The sequence below is a fragment of the Pongo abelii genome, chromosome 7, assembly GCF_028885655.2.
Source record: "Pongo abelii isolate AG06213 chromosome 7, NHGRI_mPonAbe1-v2.0_pri, whole genome shotgun sequence".
Lineage (NCBI taxonomy): Eukaryota > Metazoa > Chordata > Mammalia > Primates > Hominidae > Pongo > Pongo abelii.
The window spans coordinates 160649825-160672569 of record NC_071992.2 but is presented as its reverse complement, the minus strand read 5'-3'; the positions used below and the strand labels follow the sequence as shown (position 1 = coordinate 160672569).

The following is a 22745-nucleotide window of genomic DNA, read 5'->3' as shown; positions in this document are numbered from 1 at the left end:
ACGGCAGTGGGCAGGTGTTTTCATGGAACTGGGTCATCTTCCCCAGGAGATGGTAGCTGATAAGAAATACACCGTATAGAGGTCCCTTTTTACATATCAAAATGTTAAATAAAACAAAAAGAATAATGGCCTTTTGATACTACAAAAGCCTCTTCCCCTTCCCAGAACAGCCCAAACCACACACACAGAGAAAAACTAGAAAGTGTGCATAAGTTTCAAACAATGCAGTGCTAATGCTGGCAGTGGTGACAGAGAACCACTGAACCAAGTTCAGGCGAGGCCGAAATCCCGGGAGGCGAGAGCCAGCCGGGCCATGTCTGTCCTAGGGTTCAGATCACTGATTTGGCATCCCTGTGGGGCGAAGAGAGAGTTCCCAAGAGGCTCTTGTAGCTCTCCTGAGTGGGCAATGTTTGTGCAAGAGGACAGGACATTCCAGCACAGCAAGGGAAGGCCCTGGCCCCTCCTGGGCAGCCCCTCCCTGAGGGTGCAGGAAGACCAGCAGTGCCGGGCCCTTGGGGACTCTCTGAACACTTATCAGTGTTTCTGGCCCCTTGGGTCGATGAGATTCTCTCAGAAACAACCTTCTATCCCTCAAGCAGGGACCATGGTCTGTCCCTCAGGCACTAGACACAGAGCCCGGCCATTAGGCCTCCACTTAGTGAGTAAAAGGGGCAGCAAAGAGCCTCGACCAGGAGGGTTGAACAATGCCGTAGTTGGGGGATGCAGCCACACCCCACACATGATGAGACAAGGCAGGTTACCCATCCTGACACAGGCACGTGTGGGGGGGTTAGACATGTGGCCACCCCTGCATAACACCCAACCCACTGCTCCTGGCTGGACTGTCTCTTCCCAAACCAAGTAAGCCCCAACCGACCATGGCCCTGACAACATCATCCCCACCAAGGAGCATAAATACCTTGTCATGCTGCCGCAGGTACTCCTCGCAGGCACGGAGCGTCTCCACCGGCCGCACCTCCCCAAGGGAGCACAAGGCACTGCAGACCTGCTCCTGCACCAGGGGGTCCTTATCGGTGATGGCATCCAGCAGGGTGGAGGCCAGCTCTGCAGTGACAAAGCCCGGTTAGCATGCTCAGGCCCAAGCACCCTCTCCTATCACACCTCAGCTGCCACTCCTGCACACCTGTAGCCTCTGAGGATCACAGACACAGAGCAGGAGAGGGCACAGCTGTTTTCTCTCTTGTATAACCTCCCTCCACCTGAGCTGCCGCGGGGGTCAGGTGCGCTGCGGCAACAGGCTGTGGAGCTGTAGGGCTCACATTCCAGCTGCCCCTGAGGAGCGGCCTGGCCAGGATACACTATTTAGCCCATCAGGGTTGAGCAACACAGAGGACACAGCCTGCCTCCCACACAGGCAGGCATGGGGCTGTTCTGGTCCTGATCACATGGCCTGAGCTTCCTTGAGGACACTGGCTCACTCACCAGCTGGACTCTTGAGGAAGGCTCCTTGAGGGTCTAGGCCCAGGCAGCCTAGGATTCCCCATGGCCCCACTGCCCACACATAGCCCTTGACAGGCAGGTGCTGGGCAGAGGGTCCAAGACCCCAGCAGTGAGAAATACATGAAGGAATAAAGATATAGCCTCATCCCATGGCTCTCAGTCCCCATGGACCAGAGCTGAATCAAGAAAATCACTGAATAAATGTAGTGCTCTACAGGCAAGGCCAGGTGGTTCCCTGTACATGGGAAAGGGCAGGCCAAGCATCCCAGGGACTTGTGCCAACCGGCCACTCCACCGCAACAACCAGCCACTCCACCCCAACAACCGGCCACTCTACCCAACAACCGGCCACTCTACCCAACAACGGGCCACTCCACCCCAACAACCGGTCACTCTACCCCAACAACCAACCACTCCACCCAACAACCGGCCACTCCACCCCAACAACCGGCCACTCCACCCCAACAACCGTCCACTCCACCCAACAACCGTCCACTCCACCCCAACAACCGGCCACTCCACCCCAACAACCGGCCACTCCACCCCAACAAGACCCTCCAGGCTGGTTTGGGGATGTCCCCTCCCTTTTGCTCCAGCAGCACCACACCCAGGCTGCCAATGAGGACATCCCAGGAGGCACCTGCTGGGGCAGAGGAACACACAGGCATCAGTGCGTGACTCAGTCTCCCTCTGGGAAGGTATTCCTATCTGAGCAGGAAGCTGGACTTTCAACAGCCCTCCATTTCCAAAGTCCAGTAGTTAGACAAACAGGCTGATCCAAATCAATGAGATCTGACCGTACCTAAGGCCACGTTCAGCCAGTAAAGCAAACCCGGCCCATGCTGAACTAGGTCTGCATCTGCTTTTCCGGCTGTGGCCGTTCACGTCTGGAAGCACCGGGTCTCATGTGCTCTGGGAGCCTGCCCTCTGAGGACAGTGAGGCTCCTCCCCCCTCCCTCAACCCCACCTCCTCACTGCTTTGCACTGCCCCAGCTGGGCGGCGCCCCAGCCCCACTTGTACTCACGACTTCTCACCACCCCACCTCCACCCATCAATACCCCAGTGCCGTTCCGGGCCTCTCGGTCTCCCTCAAGCTCAAGGCATGGCACCCAACAGTGGCACTTATAGAGAGCTCTGAGGTGTGGCTCATCCCTTGGACAGAGCTCTAGGGAGCAGGGACCAGTGGGCAGAGCCTCACCCATTCTGGCCCCGCACACAGTCAGCCTTAAGTGAGCCACAGCCTCAGCTGGGGAAGCAGTGGCAGCCAGAGCAGACCCCAGACTCAAACCGGGGCCTGCGTGCTCAGGTGCAGAGGCTCAGCCACCCAGGGACCCTCCCACTCAGAGCAGGCTGAACTGAGCCTCTGGGCAAATCCGTGCTCCCTACTACAATGGCAATGCTGCTACAACCTCAGTGCCATGTCCTTCCAAAATCCGTATGTTGGAACTTAACCCCCAATGTGACGGCATTAAGAGTGGGGCCTTTGGGCTCCACCCTCATAGATGGGATCAGAGCCTTATAAAAATGCTTGATGGGGTCGGGCGCAATGGCTCACGCCTGTAATCCCAGCACTTTGGGAGACCAAGGTGGGTGGATCACCTGAGGTCAGGAGTTCGAGACCAGTCTGGCCAACATGGTGAAACCATATCTCTACTAAAAATATAAAAATTAGCCGGGTGTGATGGCAGGTGGTTATAGTCCCAGGTACTCAGGAGGCTGAGGCAGGAGAATTGCTTGAACCTCGGAGGCAGAGATTGCATGAGCCAAGATCACGCCACTGCACTCCAGCCTGGGTAACAGACAGAGACTCCATCTCGAGGGGAAAAAAAAAAATGCTTGATGGCCAGGCACAGTGGCTCCTGCTGGTAATCCCAGCACTTTGGGAGGCTGAGGCTGGTGGATCACTTGAGTCCAGGAGTTTGAGACCAGCCTGGCCAACATGGTGAAACCCCGTCTCTACAAAAAAAAAAAAAAGAAAAAAAATACAAAAATTACGGCGTAGTGGCATGCACCTGTAGTCCCAGCTACTCAGGAGGCTGAGGTGGGAGGATCCCTTGAGGACAGGAGGCAGAGGTTGCAATGAGCTGAGAGAGCACCACCACACTCCAGCATAAGCAACAGAACAAGACCCAGTCTCAAAAACACACACAAAAAAGATTGAGGCCCTGCATAGTGGCTCACGCTGTAGTCCCAGTGCTTTGTGAAGCCGAGGCAGGAGGATCATGTGAAGGCAAGTGTTCAAGACCACCCTGAGCAACATAGCGAGACCTTATCTCTACAAAAACTAATTTTAAAAAATAGGCTGGGTGTGGGCTGGGCGCGGTGGCTCACGCCTGTAATCTCAGCACTTCAGGAGGCTGAGGTGGATGGATCACCTGAGGTCAGGAGTTCGAGACCAGCCTGGCAAACCTGGTGAAACCCCATCTCTACTAAAAATACAAAAATTAGTCGCACGTGGTGGTGGGCACCTGTAATCCCAGCTGCTCAGGAGGCTGAGGCAGGGAGAATCGCTTGAATCCGGGAGGCGGAGGTTGCAGTGAGCCGAGATCCACTGCACTCCAGCCTCGGCGACAGAGTGAGACTCCGTCTCAAAAAAAAAAAAAAAAAAAAATTAGCTGGGTGTGATGGCACATGCCTGTAATCTCAGCTACTTGGGAGGCTGAGGTGGGAGGATGGCTTGAGCCCTGGAGGTCACTGCACTCTAGCCTGGACAACACAGTGAGACCCTGCCTCAAAAAACAAACAAACAAAGGCTTGAAGGACACCCTAGTCTCTTCAGCCCCTCCAGTCATGAGATGACACAGCAAGAGACTCCATCTATGAGTCAGAAAACAGCCCTCACAGACATGGAATGTGCCGGTGCCTTCATCTGGGACTTCCCAACTGCCAGTACTGTGAGAAAAACATTTCCATTATTCATTAATTACCCAATCTAAGATATTTTGTTACAGCAGCCTGAACAGCCTTTGAAAACTGCTAATTTTTTTTTCTGATGAAAACCTGGAGAAAGCATGTTCATTCAACAGTCACTCCAGTCCAGGCGCTGTGGCTCATGCCTGTAATCCCAGCACTTTGGGAGGCTGAGGCGGGTGGATCACTTGAGCCCAGGAGTTCAAGAGCAGCCTGGGCAACATGACAAAATCTCATCTCTATGAAAAATACTTCTGGACATAGTGGCGTGCACCTGTAGTCCCAGCTACTCGGGAGGCTGAGGTAGGAGGATCACCTGAGCTCAGGAGTTTGAGGCTTCAGTGAGCCATGATTGTACCACTGCACTCCACCCTGGGTGATAGTGGGAGACCCTGTCTTTTTTTTTTTTTTGAGACCGAGTCTCGCTCCATCGCCCAGACTGGAGTGCAGTGGCACGATCTCGGCTCACTGCAACCTCCGCCTCCCGAGTTCAAGCGATTCTCCTGTCTCAGCCTCCCGAGTAGCTGGGACTACAGGCAACTGCCACCATACCTGGCTAATTTTTGTATTTTTAGTAGAGACGGGGTTTCACCATGTCAGTCAGGCTGGTCTCAAACTCCTGACCTCAGGTAATCTGCCCACCTTGGCCTCCCAAAGTGCTGGGATTACAGGCATGAGCCACCGTGCCCAGCCGACCCTGTCTTAAAGAAAAAAAGTCAAACAAAACCTTCAAATCACATCCTGGATGCCATGTGCTTTTCTGGAATCCCAAACTCAAGGCTCGTGTGGGAGAGGTCTACACCTGCCACGTCACCCAACCTGCGCAGAACCCACTCAGGCTCCCGAGTGTAGGGTGGAAACTCCAGGCACCATTGGAGCTTGTAAGAGCCTTGGCCTGCCCTGACCACCCAGAGGCAAGAGAGGCCTCACACCCAGCCACCCCCAATCCCCATGCACTCACTCTTCATGGAGGACTCAGTCATGTCTGTGGTTTCGGCTTCCTTCACCCAGTGTGAACATGGACAACTTCTTCTCCCATCTGGAATAACCAAAATCACAAGATTTAATTCATAAGCCTCTACGATATCTGAGTTTACAGGCAATTACCATTTCCGTGTAAAATACACAATTTAAATGAATTTGTTCTGGAGGAAATATTTCTGTCACATTTTCTTTGAGCCACTCAGGGAGGGCAAAAGGCATCATGATCCTCAACAGTTTCCAGCTCTCCTCCATCCCTGAGCACCCATCAGTCCCTACCAGCACCTCACGGACCTGCACAGGCTTATCCACAGCTGGCCCACAGTGGCACCTCGTCACCATCAGCCCCAGCAGGAGTGGATGCACCTGCACCTAGAGCATCTTCCTCCACGCTGTGCGGAACTGAGCACGGGCACCACAGCCTTCACACATCGCATGCCACGCGCCACTGCATGCAACAATGGTCCCAAAGAATCGAGTCCAGGAAGCGTCCAAGTTCCCTCTGCCTCTTCACCACGGACACACACTCAAGTCTTGTGTCACGCTTTCTGAGGACCTACGTCATCAGAGGGGCCGCAGGCCCACCATGAGCATGGCAGCCAGCATCCTAACACTCACATTCTCTGTTCTCTGAGGCTCCCACCAGCCCCTTAATTCCCTTGATCACCTCCCATCCACCATTCCTTCCTAACATACTCCAGAGAAAAATGAAGGAGAGACACCATGACCCATCCCTGACCAGCCAGGACACCTCCCTGCGCTGTGCACACATGGGTTGGAGGCGAAGTAAAAAATCATAGAAATCTTGGCCAAGAGCGATGGCTCATGCCTGTAATCTAGCACTTTGGGAGGCCAAGGTGGGTGGATGGTTTGAGGTCAGGAGTTCGAGACCAGCCTGGCCAATATGATGAAACTGTCTCTACTAAAAACACAAAAATTAGCCGGGCGTGGTGGCAGGCACCTTTAGTCCCAGCTACTCGGGGGCTGAAGCATGAGAATCGCTTGAACCTGGAAAGCAGAGGTTGTAGTGAGCCAAAGACACACCACTGCACTGTAGCCTGAGCAACAGAGTGAGACCCTGTCTCAGAAAAAAAAAAAAAAGAAAGAAAAAAGACATCATGGGCCAGGTACACTGGCTCATGCCTGTAATTCCAGCACTTTGGGAGGCTGAGGCAGGTGGACCACTTAAGGCCAGGAGTTCAAGACCTGCCTGGCCAATATGGTGAAACACCATCTCTACTAAAAATACAAAAAAATTAGCCAGTCTCGTGGCTCATGCCTGTAATCCCAGCTACTCAGGAGGCTGAGGTGGGAGAATTGCTTGAACCTGGGAGGCGGAGGTTACAGTGAACTGAGATTGCACTACTGCACTGTACTCCAGCCTGGGCAACAGAGCGAGCCCTGTATCAAAAAAAAGAAAAGAAAAACAGGGCCGGGCGCAGCGGCTCATATCTGTAATCCCAGCACTTTGGGAGGCTGAGGCGGGTGGATCATCTGAGGTCAGGATTTCAAGACCAGCCTGGCTAACATGGTGAAATCCAGTCTGTACTAAAAAAATACAAAAATTAGCTGGTGTGGTGGCACGCACCTGTAATCCCAGCTACTCGGGAGGCTGAGGCAGAAGAATCGCTTGAACCCGGGAGGCGGAGGTTGCAGTGAGCTGAGATCGTGCCACTGCACTCCAGCCTGGGCGACAGAGTGAGACTCTGTCTTAAAAAAAAAAGAAAGGAAAGACAAACAAAAAAACATATTCCATAAAGATCCCAAGCTGTGGAAGAGTTAAGAGCTGAGGAGGGCAGTGGCTCTCAGGCAGGGCAGAAAACCCGTGAGAGCGCCCACAGCACACACTTCCCAGAGACAAGGGCACGCCTGACATGGAGCATCACAAGCCAGAGTTCCCAGGCCTGAGCTGAGCTGGGAGGTGGAGGAGCTGGGCTGAGCGGCCGGGCTCTGGGACCAGAGGCTATGCCCTGCGGGTAGCCAGCACTGCCCAACTCCGTCGTCCAGGAAGAAACGGGCGGAACCAACGCCAGTCCACGACTGTGAAGCACCCCTTCCAGTGCAGCACCACGCTCACCCAACTCAAACGGGAGCTAACAAAACAAATGGGCACACGGAGTTCGACTTGCCCGCTCCCGGCCCAGGTGAGAATCACAGGACAACTAAAAAACTGAATGAAACACAAGAAACCGCTGTTTCTCAGGACAATGGACATCAGAAAATGAAGGACTGTGAGGCCGGAGAGGTAGGAAATGAGGCGGATCCCTAAGAGCCCAGCTCACTGCCTGGAGAGAGGCCCCAGTCCTAGGGCCCAGCAAAACACCTAAGCTGATGAGACAGAACGGGGAGTGCCGGCCGATACCAAGGCGGCCGGAGTCTGCAGTCTCTCGTACCAGAGAAAGCCTTCCCCAGAGAGAACTTTAGAGACCTGCAGTGGGTTCCCTGGGCACTCAGCAAGTTACTAATCAGCAGAATAATAGCCCCAAAGCTTCCACACCCTAATCCCCAGAACCTGTGTGTATGAACCCTTACACGGCAAAGGGGATTCAGTAGATGAGATTAAGGGTACAGGCCCTGAGACAGGGAGATTATCCTGGATTACCTGGGTGAGACCAAACTAATCACGTGAGTCCTTAAAAGTAGAGAACCTTTCCCAGGTGGGTCAAAGAGAAGAGACGGAAGGGGGGGAGGAGAAAGTTGAAGCGTGAGAAGGACTCACCCCACAACTGCTGGCTTGGAGGATGCAGGAGGGAGGCTCTGAGACGAGGAATGCAGGTGTCCTGGAGAAGCTGCGAATGGCCCTCAGCTGGCGGCTGACAAGAAAACAGGAGCTTCCGTCCTACAAATGCAAAGAACCAAATTCTGCCAGGAACCTGAGACAGCAGAAGCAATCATTCCCGGGTGCGCCAGGAAGGGAAGCAGCCCCCGGCGCCTGGGTTCTGGCTGGTGAGACCCTTGGTAGACTTCTGACTCCAAGAACTTTATGGTAATAAATTTGTCTGGTGCCTGGGTTCTAGCTGGTGGCACCCTTGGTAGACTTCTGACTCCAAGAACTTTACGGTAATAAATTTGTCTGGTGCCTGGGTTCTAGCTGGTGGCACCCTTGGTAGACTTCTGACTCCAAGAACTTTACGGTAATAAATTTGTCTGGTGCCTGGGTTCTAGCTGGTGGCACCCTTGGTAGACTTCTGACTCCAAGAACTTTATGGTAATAAATTTGTCTGGTGCCTGGGTTCTAGCTGGTGGCACCCTTGGTAGACTTCTGACTCCAAGAACTTTGTGGTAATAAATTTGTGTTGCTTAAGGCACTAAGTTTGCGGTAACGTATCGCATCAGCACTAGAAAACTAACACAAATGCCTTGTATGAGAACAAACTAGGAAAGAGCCACACAAAGGGACTAGGAGAAGCAACATCCAGGGCTTCCACAGGGCCAGGAATGGGGCCTGCTCCCAGCAGCCGGAGTGGAAAGCGTCATGACTCATGGGGCACCAGGCAGAGCTCAGGATTCCACCTCAGTAATCAACCAAATTAGTCCTAGACTAAACGTCATTCCGGTCTCACCTAACAAAGCTAATAAAGAAAGGTCTGACAAGATCAAACTGCTCCCTAGTAACTTAGCCAGCTCCCAGCACAAAGCTCATGAATACTAACAGAAACACAAAAATATCCAGCACCACCAAGGCAAAAGCAACATCTGGCATCCAATCAAAAATTACCAGGCGTGGGCCGGGCGCGGTGGCTCACGCCTGTAATCCCAGCACTTTGGGAGGCCGAGGCGGGCGGATCATGAGCTCAGGAGATCAAGACCATCCTGGCTAACACAGTGAAACCCCGTCTCTACTAAAAAATACAAAAAATTAGACGGGCGTGGTGGCGGGCCCCTGTAGTCCCAGCTACTCAGGAGGCTGAGGCAGGAGAATGGCGTGAACCCGGGAGGCGGAGCTTGCAGTGAGCCAAGATCGTGCCACTGCACTCCAGCCTGGGCGACAGAGCGAGACTCCGTCTCAAAAAAAAAAAAAAAAATTACCAGGCGTGCAAAGAAGCAAGAAAATCCAACCCATTGTGAGGACGAACCAACCAATACAAACTGACCCAGAAATAACACAAAGGAGAGTTCAGACACACAGACATTAGTTATCAAAACTATTTCATATATTTGAGAAACTACAGGAAAGATTAAATATGTTAACACTAGGAGGTTAAAAGCAAAAGGATGGCAAAGAAAAACATGGCTAGCATTAGTTACAAGAAAGCTGGAGTCACATTAGACAAACTAGATTTCAGAAATATTAAGTATCCTAAACATTTTTACCTGGTAACAGAGCTTCAAAATACACAAAGCCAAAACTAATAAAAATGCAAGGAAAAATAGATCAATCTAAATTGCAGTATAGATTTCAACATCTCTCTCTCTCGTTTCTTTTTGACACGGAGTTTCGCTTTTGTCGCCCAGGCTGGAGTACAATGGCAGGATCTCAGTTCACTACAACCTCCGCCTCCCAGGTTTAAGTGATTCTCCTGCCTCAGCCTCCCCAGGAGCTGGGACTACAGGCACGGGCCACCATGCCTGGCTAATTTTTGTATTTTTAGTAGAGATGTGGTTTCACCACATTGGCCAGGCTGGTCTCGAACTCCTGACCTCAGGTGATCCACCCACCTCTGCCTCCCAAAGTGCTGGGATTACAGGCGTGAGCCACCGTGCCCGGCCCTCTGTCTCTGTTAGAACAAGCAAACAGAAAATTCGGCCAGGAAGAGTGGCTCACACCTGTAATCTTGGCACTTTGGGAGGCTGAAAGGCAGGTTGATTGCTTGAGCTCAGGAGTTCAAAACCAGCCTGGGTAACACAGCGAAGCCCTGTCTCTACAAAAAATACAAAAACTAGCTGGGTGTGGTGACGCATGCCTGTAGTCCCAGCTACTCGGGAGGCAGGAAGATCACTTGAGCCCAGGAGGTCAATGCTGCAGTGAACAGAGATCACACCACTGCGCTCCAGCCTCAGTGACAGGAGTGAGACCCTGTCGCTAAAAATTTAAAAAAAAAAAGTGTAAAAGAATTAAATGCATACAAAGTATGTTCTCTGACCACAGTGGAATTAAATATATCAATAAGAGAAAGACATCTGAGAAATCCCCAGGAGTTTCAAAACTATTTAATATACTTTGAAATAACGCATGGGTCTAAAAAGGAATCAAAAGTGAAATTACAAAGCACGCTGAAGTGAATGAAAATGAAAAGACATATCAAAATTTGTGGAAACTTGTAGCACTAAATGTCTTTTTAGAAAAGAAGAATGATTAAAGTATACAGAGAATGTGCAGGAAAAAAATAATGAGTTCAACTTCTACCTTAAGAAACTAGAGGCCAGGTGAGGTGGCTCATGCCTGTAATCCTAGCACTTTGGGAGGCCAAAGTGGGCGGATCATTTGAGGTCAGTTCAAGACCAGCCTGACCAACACAGTGAAACCCCATCTCTACTAAAAATAGAAAAATTGGCTAGGCGTGGTGGTTCACACCTGTAATCCCAGCACTTTGAGAGGCTGAAGCACGTGGATCACCTGAGTTCAGGAGTTCGAGACCAGCCTGGCCAGTATGGTGAAACCCCATCTCTACTAAAAATACAAAAATTAGCTGGGCGTGGTGGTGGGCACCTGTAGTCCCAGCTACTTGGGAGGCTGAGACAGGAGAATTGCTTGAACCCAGGGGGCGGAGTTTGCAGTGAGCCGAGATAGCACCACTGCACTCCAACCTGGGCGACAGAGCGAGACTCCATCTCAAAAAAAAAAAAAAAGAAATAGATGGCCAGGTGCAGTGGCTCATGCCTGTAATCCCAGCACTTTGGGAGGCCAAGGCAGGTGGACCACTCGAGCTCAGGAGTTCAAGACCACCTGGGCAACATGGCAAAACCCCATCTCTACCAAAAGTACAAAAATCAGCTGGGCGTGGTGGCACGCACCTGTAGTCCCAGCTATTCAGGAGGCTGAAGTGGAAGGACCACTTGAGCCTGGGAAACAGAGGTAGCAGTGAGCCAAGACTGCACTACTGCACTCCAGCCTGGGTGACAGAGCGACCCCTTCTCAAAAAAAAAAAAAAAAAGAAAGAAAGAAAGAAAAAGAAAAGAAATAGGCAAATCCCTTAAAAGACACAAGCTATAAGCTTTCAAACCTCACTCACAAAGAGATAACCTAAATAGTCCCATATCTAAAAAGAAATTGAACTCATAGTAAAAAACCTTCCCATAAAACCTAGATGGTTTCCCTGGGGAATTCTACCAACCACGGAAGGAAGAAATAATACCAACTATACACAAATTCTTCCTGAAAAAATTAAAAAGACTACTTCCCAACTAATTTTCTGAGCATTACTCTCAAAACAAAACCAAAGACCTTGTAAGAAAGCTATATAGACTCACGCCTGTAATCCCAGCACTTTGGGAGGCTGAGGCGGGTGGATAACTTGAGCTCAGGAGTTTGAGACCAGCCTGGCCAACATGGTGAAGCCCTGTCTCTACTAAAAATATAAAAATTAGCTGTGCATGGTGGCTCACGCCAGCACTTTGGAAGGCCGAGGCAGGCGGATCATAAGGTCAGGAGTTCGAGACCAGCCTGACCAACATGGTGAAACCCCTTCTCTACTAAAAATACAAAAAAATTAGCTGGATGTGGTGGCGCATGCCTGTAATCCCAGCTACTCAGGAGGCTGAGGCAGTAGAATCCCTTGAGTGCGGGAGGCAGAGGTTGCAGTGAGCTGAGATCACACCGCTGCACTCCATCCTGGGCAACACAGTGAGACTCTGTCTAAAAATAATAATAATAATAATAATAATAATAATAATAATAATACAAAAGTTAGCCAGGCATGGTGGTGTGCATCTGTAATCCCAGCTACTCAGGAGGCTGAGGCAAGAGAATTGCTTGAACCCAGGAGGCAGAGTTTGCAATGAGCTGAGATAGCACCATTGCACTCAAGCCTGGGGACAGAATGAGACTCTGTCTCAAGAAAAAAAAAAAAAGAAAGAAAACTACAAAGCAATATTCCTTATGGACACAGATGTGCAAATTCTTTTTTTTTTTTTTTTTTTGAGACAGAGTCTTGCTCTGTCACCCAGGCTGGAGTGCAATGGCACAATCTTGGCTCACTGCAACCTCTGCCTCCCACATTCAAGCGATTCTTCTGCCTCAGCCTCCTGAGTAGATGGGACTACAGGCACACACCATCACGCCTGGCTAATTTTTGTATTTTTTTTAGGAGAGATGGTGTTTCACCATGTTGGCCAGGCTGGTCTCAAACCCCTGAGCTCAGGCAATCCGCCGGCCTCTGCCTCCCAAAGTGCTGGGATTATAGGCGTGAGCCACCATGCCCAGCCGGTTTTAATATTTTTAAATTCAGCTGATATAATTCACATCACGATCATCTCAATAAATGCAGAAAAAGCATTTATTACAATCCAACGTTCACTTATGATAAAAATTCTCAAGAAGAGAAGGGAACTACCTTAACTAGGAAGAGAAGGAAACCTGCTCAACTTGTTTTTTTTTTTTTTGAGACGGATTTTCACTCTTGTTGCCCAGGCTGGAGTGCAATGGCGTGGTCTCGGCTCACCACAACCTCCGCCTCCCGGGTTCAAGCGATTCTCCTGCCTCAGCCTCCAGAGTAGCTGGGATTACAGACATGTGCCACCACGCCCGGCTAATTTTGCATTTTTAGTACGGGCGGAGTTTCTCCATGTTGGTCAGGCTGGTTGCGAACTCCCAGCCTCGGGTGATCTGCCCACCTCGGCCTCCCAACGTGTTGGGATTACAGGCGTGAGCCACCGCGCCCGGCCTCAACTTGTTACTTAAGAAAAACTGGCCGGGTGCAGTGGCTCAGGCCTGTAATCCCAGCACTCCGGGAGGCTGAGGCAGATGGATCACTTGAGGTCACGAGTTCGAGACCAGTGTGGCCAACATGTTGAAACCCTGTCTCTACTAAAAATACAAAAGTTAGCCTGAGTGGTGGTGGGCGCCTGTAGTCCCAGCTACTCAGGAGGCTGAGGCAGGAGAATCACTTGAACCAGGAAGCAGGGGTTGCAGTGAGCTGAGATCGTGCATTCTGGCCTGGGTGACAAAGCAAGACTCCACCTCAAAAAAAAAAAAAAAAAAAAAGAAAAAGAAAAACACCTAAGAAAAACCTGTAATTAACATCATACAGTTGGCCCTTGAACAACTCAAGTTTCAACTGCATGAGTTCACTTATACACAGTTTTGTGTCAATAAATATATTGGAAAACTTTTTGGAGATTTGTGACACGTTGAAAAAACTTATGGACAAATGTAGTCTAGAGATATCAAAAAAATTTAAGAAAATGTGAAATATGTCATGAATGCATAAAATATATGTAGACACTAGTCTACTTTATCATTTACTACCATGAAATATACACAAATCTGTTGTAAGAAGTTAAAATTTATCAAAATATATATGCACACTTACAGACCCTACATGCTGCCATCTGCAGTCAAGAAAAATCTAAACAAACATAAAGACGCAGTATTGAGAGGCCGGGTGCGGTGGCTCACACCTGTAATCCCAGCACTTTGGGAGGCCGACGCAGGCGGATTAACTGAGGTCAGGAGTTCGAGACCAGCCTGACCAACATGGAGAAACCCCGTCTCTACTAAAAACACAAAATTAGGCTGGGCGTGGTGGCTCATGCCTGTAATCCCAGCAGTTTAGGAGGCTGAGGCGGGTGGATCACGAGGTCAGGAGTTCAAGACCAGCCTGGCCAGCATGGTGAAACCCCATCTCTGCTAAAAATACAAAAATTAGCCAGGCATGGTGGCAGGTGCCTGCAATCCCAGCTACTCGGGAGGCTGAGGCAGAGAATTGCTTGAACCCAGGAGGCAGAGGTTGCAGTGAGCTGAGATCATGCCATTGTACACCAGCCTGGGCGACAAGAGTGAAACTCTGTCTCAAAAAAAAAAAAAAAAAAAAAGATGCAGTATTGAATCACAGCTACACAGAATTAAGTGTAGCACATACTGTACTACTGTGATAATTCCAAAGCCACCTCTCATTGCTACTGCAGTGAGCTCAGGCATTGAGTGTATCTGCTTAACACACCATGGGACGCCATCACCCCCACATGAGCAGTTTGCAGTAAAACCAATCGCCCGTGGTTCTCCCACATTCTTCATCATGTTTAGTCAGTGCCTTGAATGACACCATGGAACCCATACAAAGTGCCAGTAGTGGTGCTGGAAGTGCTCCCCAGAAGCAGAAGAAAGCCATGACTTTATAAGAACAAGTTGAGTTGCCTAGTTTGTACCACAGACTGAGGTCTACAGCTGCGGATCACTTGAGGTCAGGAGTTTGAGACCAGCCTGACCAACATGGTAAAACCACGTCTCTACTAAAAAAATTTTTTTTAAATTAGCCGGGCGTGGTGGCACGTGCCTGTAATCCCAGCTACTCGGAAGGCTGAGGCAGGAGAATGGCTTGAACCCAGGAGGCGGAGATTACAGTGAGCCGAGATCTTGCCACTGCACTCCAGCCTGGGCAACAGAGCCAGGCTCCATCTCAAAAAAAATAAAAATAAAAATAGGGTGGGCACTTTGGCTCACGCTTGTAATCCCAGCACTTTGGGAGGCCGAGGCGGGCGGATCACGAGGTCAAGAGATCGAGACCATCCTGGCTAACACGGTGAAACCCCATCTCTACTAAAAATACAAAATATTAGCCAGGTGTGGTGGTGGGCGCCTGTAGTCCCGGCTACTCGGGAAGCTGAGGGAGGAGAACCGCTTGAACCCAGGAGGAAGAGGTTGCAGTGAGCCAAGATCGTGCCACTGCACTCCAGCCTGGGCGACGGAGCAAAACTCTGTCTCAAAAAATAAAAAATAAAATAAAAACAGAACTGCCATATCATCCAATGATCCTGAGTACGCATCCAGAGGAAATGAAATTAGGATCTCAAAAAAGATACCTGCACTGCCATGGCTACTGCAGCACCATTCACAAAAGCCAAGATATGGAATCAGCCTAAGTGTGCACCAATGGATGAATGAATAAAGAAAATGCGGTATATATTTAAAGAAAGAACAAAATAAAAATAAAACAAAGAAAATGTGGTATATCACAATGGAGTATTATTCAGTCTTTAAAAAGGAGGCTGGGCGCAGTGGCTCACACCTGTAATCCCAGCACTTTGGGAGGCCGAAGCAGGTGGATCACCTGAGGTCAGGAGTTCGAGACCAGACTGGCCAACATGGTGAAACCCCATCGCTACTAAAAATACAAAAATTAGCTGGGCGTGGTGGTGGGCGCCTGTAATCCCAACTACTCGGGAGGCTGAGGCGAGTGAATTGCTTGAACCCAGGAGGCGGAGGTTGCAGTGAGCCGAGATCGAGCCATTACACTTCAGCCTGGGCAACAAGAGTGAAACTCCACCTCAAAAAAAAAGAGAAGGAATTCCTGTCATTTGCGAGAAATGGGATGAACTGAAGGACATTACGTAAAGTAAAATAAGCCAGGAACAGAAAGACAACCACATGATCTCACACGTGGAATTCCAACTTCTATGAAAAGTTGAACTCCTAGAAGCAGAGTAGAATGGTGGTTACCAGGGGCTGGCAGAGGTGGAGGACTGAGGAGATGTTGGTCACAGGATCAATGCTTCAGTTAGACAGGAAGAATAAATTCAAGAGATCGATTGCACAACATAGATGACTAGAGTTAACAGCAACGTGATATACGCTTGAAAATTGCTGAGAGTAGATTTTAAGTGTTCTCAGCACAAGAAGAAAGTATATAAGGTCACGGCCGGGCGCGGTGGCTCATGCCTGTAATCCCAGAACTTTGGGAGGCCGAGGCAGGCAGATCACAAGGTCAGGAGATGGAGACCATCCTGGCCAACACAGTAAAACCCCGTCTCTACTAAAAAAATACAAAAAATTAGCCAGGCTTGGTGGCGGGCGCCTGTAGTCCCAGCTACTCGGGAGGCTGAGGCAGGAGAATGGCGTGAACCTGGGAGGCAGACCTTGCAGTAAGCTGAGATCGCGCCACTGCACTCCAGCATGGACAACAGAGCGAGACTCCATCTCAAAAAAAAAAAAAAAAAGTATATGAGGTCATGTATATGTTAATTTGCTTGATTTAGCCATTCCACAAGGTATACATATTTCAAAACAAGTTAGACACCACAAATATATACAATTTTGTCAATTAAAAAAATAATTTGGCCGGGCACAGTGGCTCACGCCTGTAATCCCAGCACTTTGGGAGGCCGAGGCGGGTGGATCACGAGGTCAGGAGATCAAGACCATCCTGGCTAACACGGTGAAACCCCGTCTCTAGTAAAAAAAAAAAAAAAATACAAAAAATTAGCTGGGCTTGGTGGTGGGCACCTGTAGTCCCAGCTACTCAGGAGGCTGAGGCAGGAGAATGGCGTGAACCCAGGAGGCGGAGCTTCCAGTGAGCCGAGATCGCGCCACTGCACTCCAGCCTGGGTGACAGAGAGAGACTCTGTCCCAAAAAAAAAAAAAAATAATAATAATAATAATTTTTCACATGCCTGTAGTCCCAGCTACTCGGGAGGCTGAGGCAGGCAGGAGAATGGCTTGAACCCAAGAGGCAGAGGTTGCAATGAGCCGAAATCGTGCCACTGCACTCCAGCCTGGCGACAGAGCAAGACTCCGTCTCAAAAAAAAAAATTTATTTTTAATAAAAAAACAAGGCAGTTATGATAAACCAATCATAATACATATGAGAAGATGACTTGCCTAATATTAACATAGTAGTCCCCTCTTATCCTGTTTTACTTTCCTTGGTTTCAGTTACCCACAATCAAACATAGTCCAAAAATATTAAATAGAAAAATTCCAGAAATGAACTCGTTTTAAATTGCACACTGTCCTGAGTATTGTCATAAACTGTTCTATTTTATTATTCGTTGCTGTCAATCTCTTACTGTGCTTCATTTATAGTTAAACTTTATCATAGGTATATAGGTATAAGACGTATCCCTGTGGATAGGGAAGGACTATTGTATGCAAAGGAGCTTGTGCACATCCCTGAGATAAACAAGAAACAGAGCAAAGGACGTGCAAGAATTCTTAGAAGAGAGAGAGATCGCCGGCAGACATATGGGGACTGTGCTAACTGCCCCTAGGATGAACAGAGGCACTCAGCCACCCTTCCAGAGCCGATGGCAGTGCAGCACAGTGCTGCAGAAATGTTCCCTTGTCCCCGTCGCAGGGCGTGTGATGTGGGTGCGAATTGCTTCTTCAGCTGCCCAAACCTCTAGGGGAGCACAGAGACGGGCAGGCTGTATCTAGGGATGAATGTTTACAGCTGAAGCCCCAGTGGGCGTGTGTTCCAGGGTGCTCTTTTAGTTTGCCGTCTATAGGCAGCTTGTGCTAACCAGCTCAATTAGACCCTCTACTTGTCGCAAGGACAGAGGGCTTTCTGTATCCCGGGTTCTTGCCCCTTGGTGTACTGGAAGAATTGGATCACTCCTTGGCTTGGAGAATGAGTGTAAAGTTTTATTTAGTGGAAGTAGCTCTCAGCCAATGGGGTAGCCAGAAGGGAGATGGTCTTCCCCTGGAGTTGGGCTGCTTGGCGGCCCCAGCTCTCCTCCGACTGCCCTGGCCAAACTCCGCCTTGTCCAGCCGGTCGATCGCCTGCCAACGTGCTGGCATCTGTTGGTGTGCTCCTCCACTGGCATGTTCTCCTCGAGGTCCAGCTGCTTGTGTCTTCTTTCGCCAATCTGCTCCTCTCCATGTCCAGCTGCCTGTGTCCCTGCCTTGCTAGCATCTTGGAGATTTTTTTTTTTTTTTTTTTTTTTTTGAGACATAATCTTGCTCTGTCACCCAGGCTGGAATGCAATGGCGCAATCTCGGCTCACTGCAACCTCCGCCTTCCAGGTTCAAGCGATTCTCCTGCCTCGGCCTCCTGAGTAGATGGGATTACAGGCACCCACCACCACACTTGACTAATTTTTGTATTTTTAGAGGAGACGGGGTTTCACCATGTTGGCCAGGCTGGTCTTGAACTCCTGACCTCAAGTGATCCGCCTGCCTGGGCCTCCCAAAGTGCTGGGATTACAGGCGTGAGCCATCACGCCTGGCCTAGGTCTCAGGTTTTTATAGGCACAGGAGAGGGGTACGGCAGGCCACGGTGGTCTTGGGAAATGCAACATCTGGGCAGGAAGGCAGGAGTGCCTATCCTCACCTAGGTCCGTGGGGGTGGAGCCCTAGCCAGGGACCATGCCCTACTCTACCCAGCACTTCCCTTCCCCCATTCCATAAGGGACCATGCTCTTCTCTTCCCAGCACTTCTGTATCAGTGGCTAGATAAGGGCTCAGTGGCAGAGCCAGTAAGCCATGAGCAGGCATGGAAAATCCCTGTGCCCTGTCCCACCACCTATAAATGGTGATGATCAGTGATGACCAGCACCTCTATTTGTAGGCTACATGGCAAAAAGTGTCACCAGTCAAAGACTTGCAGTGAGACCAGCACACAGTTGAACACCAAGAGCATCTGACGTGCTGAGGACAGGGGCTACCCCGGTGCTGGTGCCAGTAGCAGACCCTGAAGAACAGCCGCAACAAGCCTCAGTGGCTAAACATCCACTTTTCCACATCTGTCTACAGATGCCCTCATACTAGTACACAGACACGCATGTAACGGGGATGTCAGAAAAAAACACAAATGCCAATCAGGGCTCTGGTTAAATTAACAAAAAGCAAACGAATGGCAGAAGGTGGCAGGCAGGGTTGATAGGGTCTTCTCTCCCTACATAGCACACATTTCTGTGTGAATGAAAGAGCTGCTTCCTTTCCATTTAATTCAACCACATATAGTAAACAACCGCCACTCACCATCCCAGGCCTAGGGTTCCTGTCTTGAAAGCCCTCCGGCCACGAAAAGTATGGCTGCCACACCTGTACACACAACAGAGGTGCTGCACTGGGTCCGAAAGGGTTAGGTGGGGGTGTGTGAGGCTGTGCAGGCCACCGGAACCATAGCCCAGAAGCAGTGGTGAGCCAGCCTGCAGGGCTGGGTGTGTGCAGGGAGACTGGGAGGTCACAGAACGCCCCACCCATGCGTCAGGTCCAAGGAACCTTCTCTCCTAGCACAGCAGCCACAGAATCAGCTTCCAAAGTCACCAATAAGGCTGATGACCCTGGGAAATGCAATCCCACAGCCCACTGCTCACAGTGTACCGAGAACATGGTTCCTTAATACAGGCCACACCAAGCTGTGTCACTGGTGCGCGTGCAAACCCCCAAAACCACGTGGCCCCTCCAGCTCAGTGAAGAAAGCACATTTCTCATGATGGGCAGCAGTCCGTGTTCTCTGCACACTGGCTAGGAGCTCGCAAGAGCCACAGGAGCCTTTCCAGGTGCTCCTACCCCAAAGAAACCAAGCTATGTGGACTGGCACAGACAGAGGATGTCTCTACCCCAAATAACCCAGCTCTGTGAAAGGGGGCTACGAGACAGAGGGCAGCAACCAGGCTTCTCTCCTGGGCCTCTGTGGACCCTGGGAAAGAAAACTAAGCACGGGCACCTGTTTCCTGACACTGGAGACAGCCACGAACTCAGGTAAGCACATGCCCCACAGCCTCCACCTCTGACCCCCTGGTGTCCCTCAGCAGTCAGCAATCAACCCCAGCCAGTGCGAAATGACGAGGTGCAAGTCTCCACAAGCCACAGCGGCCTGCACGTCAGTTTCAAGTTAACAAAGACAGCTCAACCTCAGGTCATTCCACTCTAACATCAAAGAGAGACCAGGGACACCTGTTCATGAGGACCTTGGGAGCCTGAGACTGAGCAGTGAAGATCCTGCTGACAGCAGCACCCTAGGGTGCCCAGACTGCCCATGCAGCCACGTCACAAACACGTACCACCGATGAAACATCCCGCAAACAACGATTCCCACAAGCATCTCCAGCCCTCGCCTCCCCGGGACCTGGGGTCTTCGGGACATCTCCATCCGGGACATCTCCAGCCATGGTCATCGCACTGAGACCCAACAGCTCTAAACTCAACTCACCACCCTCACCTGACTTATCACCGGCCCTACCCTGCCTGCCTCTTACCGCATCGTGTGCGTTCACCACCATCCCCTTCCAAAGTGGTCCCTGCCTACGGGGCTGTCCCTGACCCAACTCTGCTCACATCCCTAAGTTCGGCCACACCCCCGTACCCCTTTCTGCTTACCTCACTGCACTTGAGTTTATGGGTCTGTCTCTTCCCCACCCGAGCAGGCAAAGGAGCCCCTCCCCAGAGTGTGTAGGACCGAGCCACCAGCGCCGGCAGAGTGGTTTCCTCTGACCCTAACACTGCAGCTGCACTGACGCTGCCCGAAAATCCGACTCCAAATCGGCCGGCCAACTCCTGCCCGGCAGCTCCTAAGTCTCACCTTGGCTGAGTGAGGGCTGGCTCCCCGCGGCCCTGACAGCGCTATGCCCTGCACGCTATGACCAGTCATCCTCGTGACTAGGGACAAATCACCTTCCTGCTCGCGATCGTCGGAGAATACGGAAGGCATACGGAGGCCCGGGGCACGCCGGCTTTGCAGGCTCCGGGCGTATGCTTGGCTTCCCGGAGAGAGGACCCCCGATGGCCCCGCTTGGGGGAGAAGGGCCAGGGACCACCGCGCTCCCGGGGAGGGCCGGGCACTGGGGACCACCGGGCTCCCAGGAGGGGCGGGCACCGGGGACCACCGCGCTCCCCAAGGAGGGGCGGGCACCGGGGACCACCGCGCTCCCCAAGGAGGGGCGGTCGCGCGGCCGAGACCACTTAGCGGCGCGGAGAAGGAGCACAGCCGCACAGCTCCGGCCTCTCTTCCGGGCTGTGGCGCGGCGCACACCAGAGCCAAGGTCCCCGCGACACCCAGGACCCTCCCAGCGCTCGCCCTGTGACCTTGGGGAGGCGCCTCCTGACTCGGCTTCCTCCGCGGCCCCGCCAAGGGAGCGACCCCAGCCTCTCCAGCCCAGACTTCCCCGAGGGGCTCATCCCCGCCCGCCGTTTACCTGAGGAGCCGCCGCCACCTCGGCCCGGGCACCGCCTTCCCGCCCAGCACGGGCCCGGAGTGGGCGGAGCCGCGCGCGCCGAACCCGCCCCCGCTGCCTTCTGGCCAACCGCAGCCTGGAGCGAGGCAACAGGTCCCCGCCCCCAAGCGATCTCTGCACTTATTGGTCGGGAGCACGTCTCTCCCGCTCGTTCCACCCCTCCCACGTTCGTTTGCAAAGCAGGAGTGCGCAGACTCCGCCTCACGCTCGGCCCCGCCCCCGGCCGCTCCTTGGCCACCGTCTCTGTCTGTTGAGCGCCAGCGCGGCCGCCACTGCGCAGGCGCTGCCTTCAGGCTCGCGACAGCTACGCCGGCCCCGTGGCGCAGCAGTCCCTGTGCCCCCGTCGGACGCACCCAGACGACCCTGGCGACCTCCGCTCCCAGACGCCAGGGACGCGGGCTCGGCGCGGCGTTGCAGCCGATCGCAAGCACACGCCCGCCCTCTGTCTGCCCCGGAAGCGCCCGCTGGAGGCCGCGGCACCGGGAGGGGGCCAGGACTCGTGGGGCCCGGCGCTCGTTGGGAAAGAGGCAGCCAGCGGGGTCCCGGAAGCTAAGGACGCAATAAGAGCGATGTGAGGAAGGAAAGCGCCCGCCGCGCGTCCAGACTGGGCGTCGGCAGAGGCGGAGGCGGCGGGAGCAGCGCGGGCAGGACGTCCACTCCCGGCCGGAGGGACTGGGTTCCCGCTGTGGGGACGGCGCCCGGGAGAGCGCAGGACCCTTCGCGGATGCGGGCGTGGCCCCTGCGGCGGCTTCCCACGCGCCTGTGGCCCTGTCCTCTCCCAGTCTCGGTGCCGCCTCCGCCCCACGCACACCAGCTGCCGCGCGCAGCACAGCCCCACTTTCACTCCGATCGCAAACGAACGCCAGCCCCTCCGCCAGAGGGCAGGCCTGAGTCGGTATTTTGCTCCCGAGGGCTGCGTACAAAGCCCAGCACGAGACGGCTGCCCAGTGAAGCCCCAGGAATGGATTCAGGTGCAGGCAATGACGCAGATAATCGAGACTGCAAAGGGAGGGTGGACAGAGCCAATGGCCGTTCTGATCCTGCAGTCATCACTTGGCTTGACACTCGCGGGCTTCCAGCTGTGTGCTGCCACTGGTGGGAGCCGAGAGAGAGAGGAGGTGCGCCGCAGGGGGCGCAGGCTCCCAGGCTTCACAGCAGAGCCCAGAGGCTCAGCCATCCTGGGTCGGGACCACCTGGCTCCGGTTCTAGAGTGGCCGTTTCTTGCAACCCCCACTTTCGACGAACTCCACCCTGCCCCCCGTGCCTCTCCAGCCCTTCTGACACTTAAGCAACCAATCCCACCTGCTTAAATTGCCTGAAGCAGTTTCTCTTTTTTCCT

The 22745-nt window shown here is 52.2% G+C and overlaps 1 protein-coding gene across 27 annotated transcripts in view; it reads right to left on the bottom strand.

Moving 5' to 3' along the window:
* Nucleotides 1-21525, bottom strand: part of MROH1 (maestro heat like repeat family member 1) — a 115828-nt gene extending 94303 nt beyond the window's left edge. For 6 of the 27 annotated variants that reach the window (XR_010141360.1, XR_010141361.1, XM_024251182.3 and 3 more), the window contains exons 1-4: nucleotides 21368-21448; nucleotides 8073-8226; nucleotides 5334-5411; nucleotides 920-1065 (exon numbers count right to left, since the gene is read on the bottom strand). Coding sequence is in view for 24 of the 27 variants with exons in the window: in XM_024251182.3 (XP_024106950.2) it covers nucleotides 920-1065; nucleotides 5334-5355 (168 nt within the window). In the remaining 3 variants the exon portion in view is untranslated. Of the gene's footprint in view, nucleotides 1-919; nucleotides 1066-5333; nucleotides 5412-8072; nucleotides 8227-20754; nucleotides 21028-21367 lie in introns of those variants that run through there. The other 21 variants (XM_024251174.3, XM_063726947.1, XM_063726949.1 and 18 more) reach the window with 9 other exon arrangements.
* Nucleotides 21526-22745: the final 1220 nt, after the last annotated feature.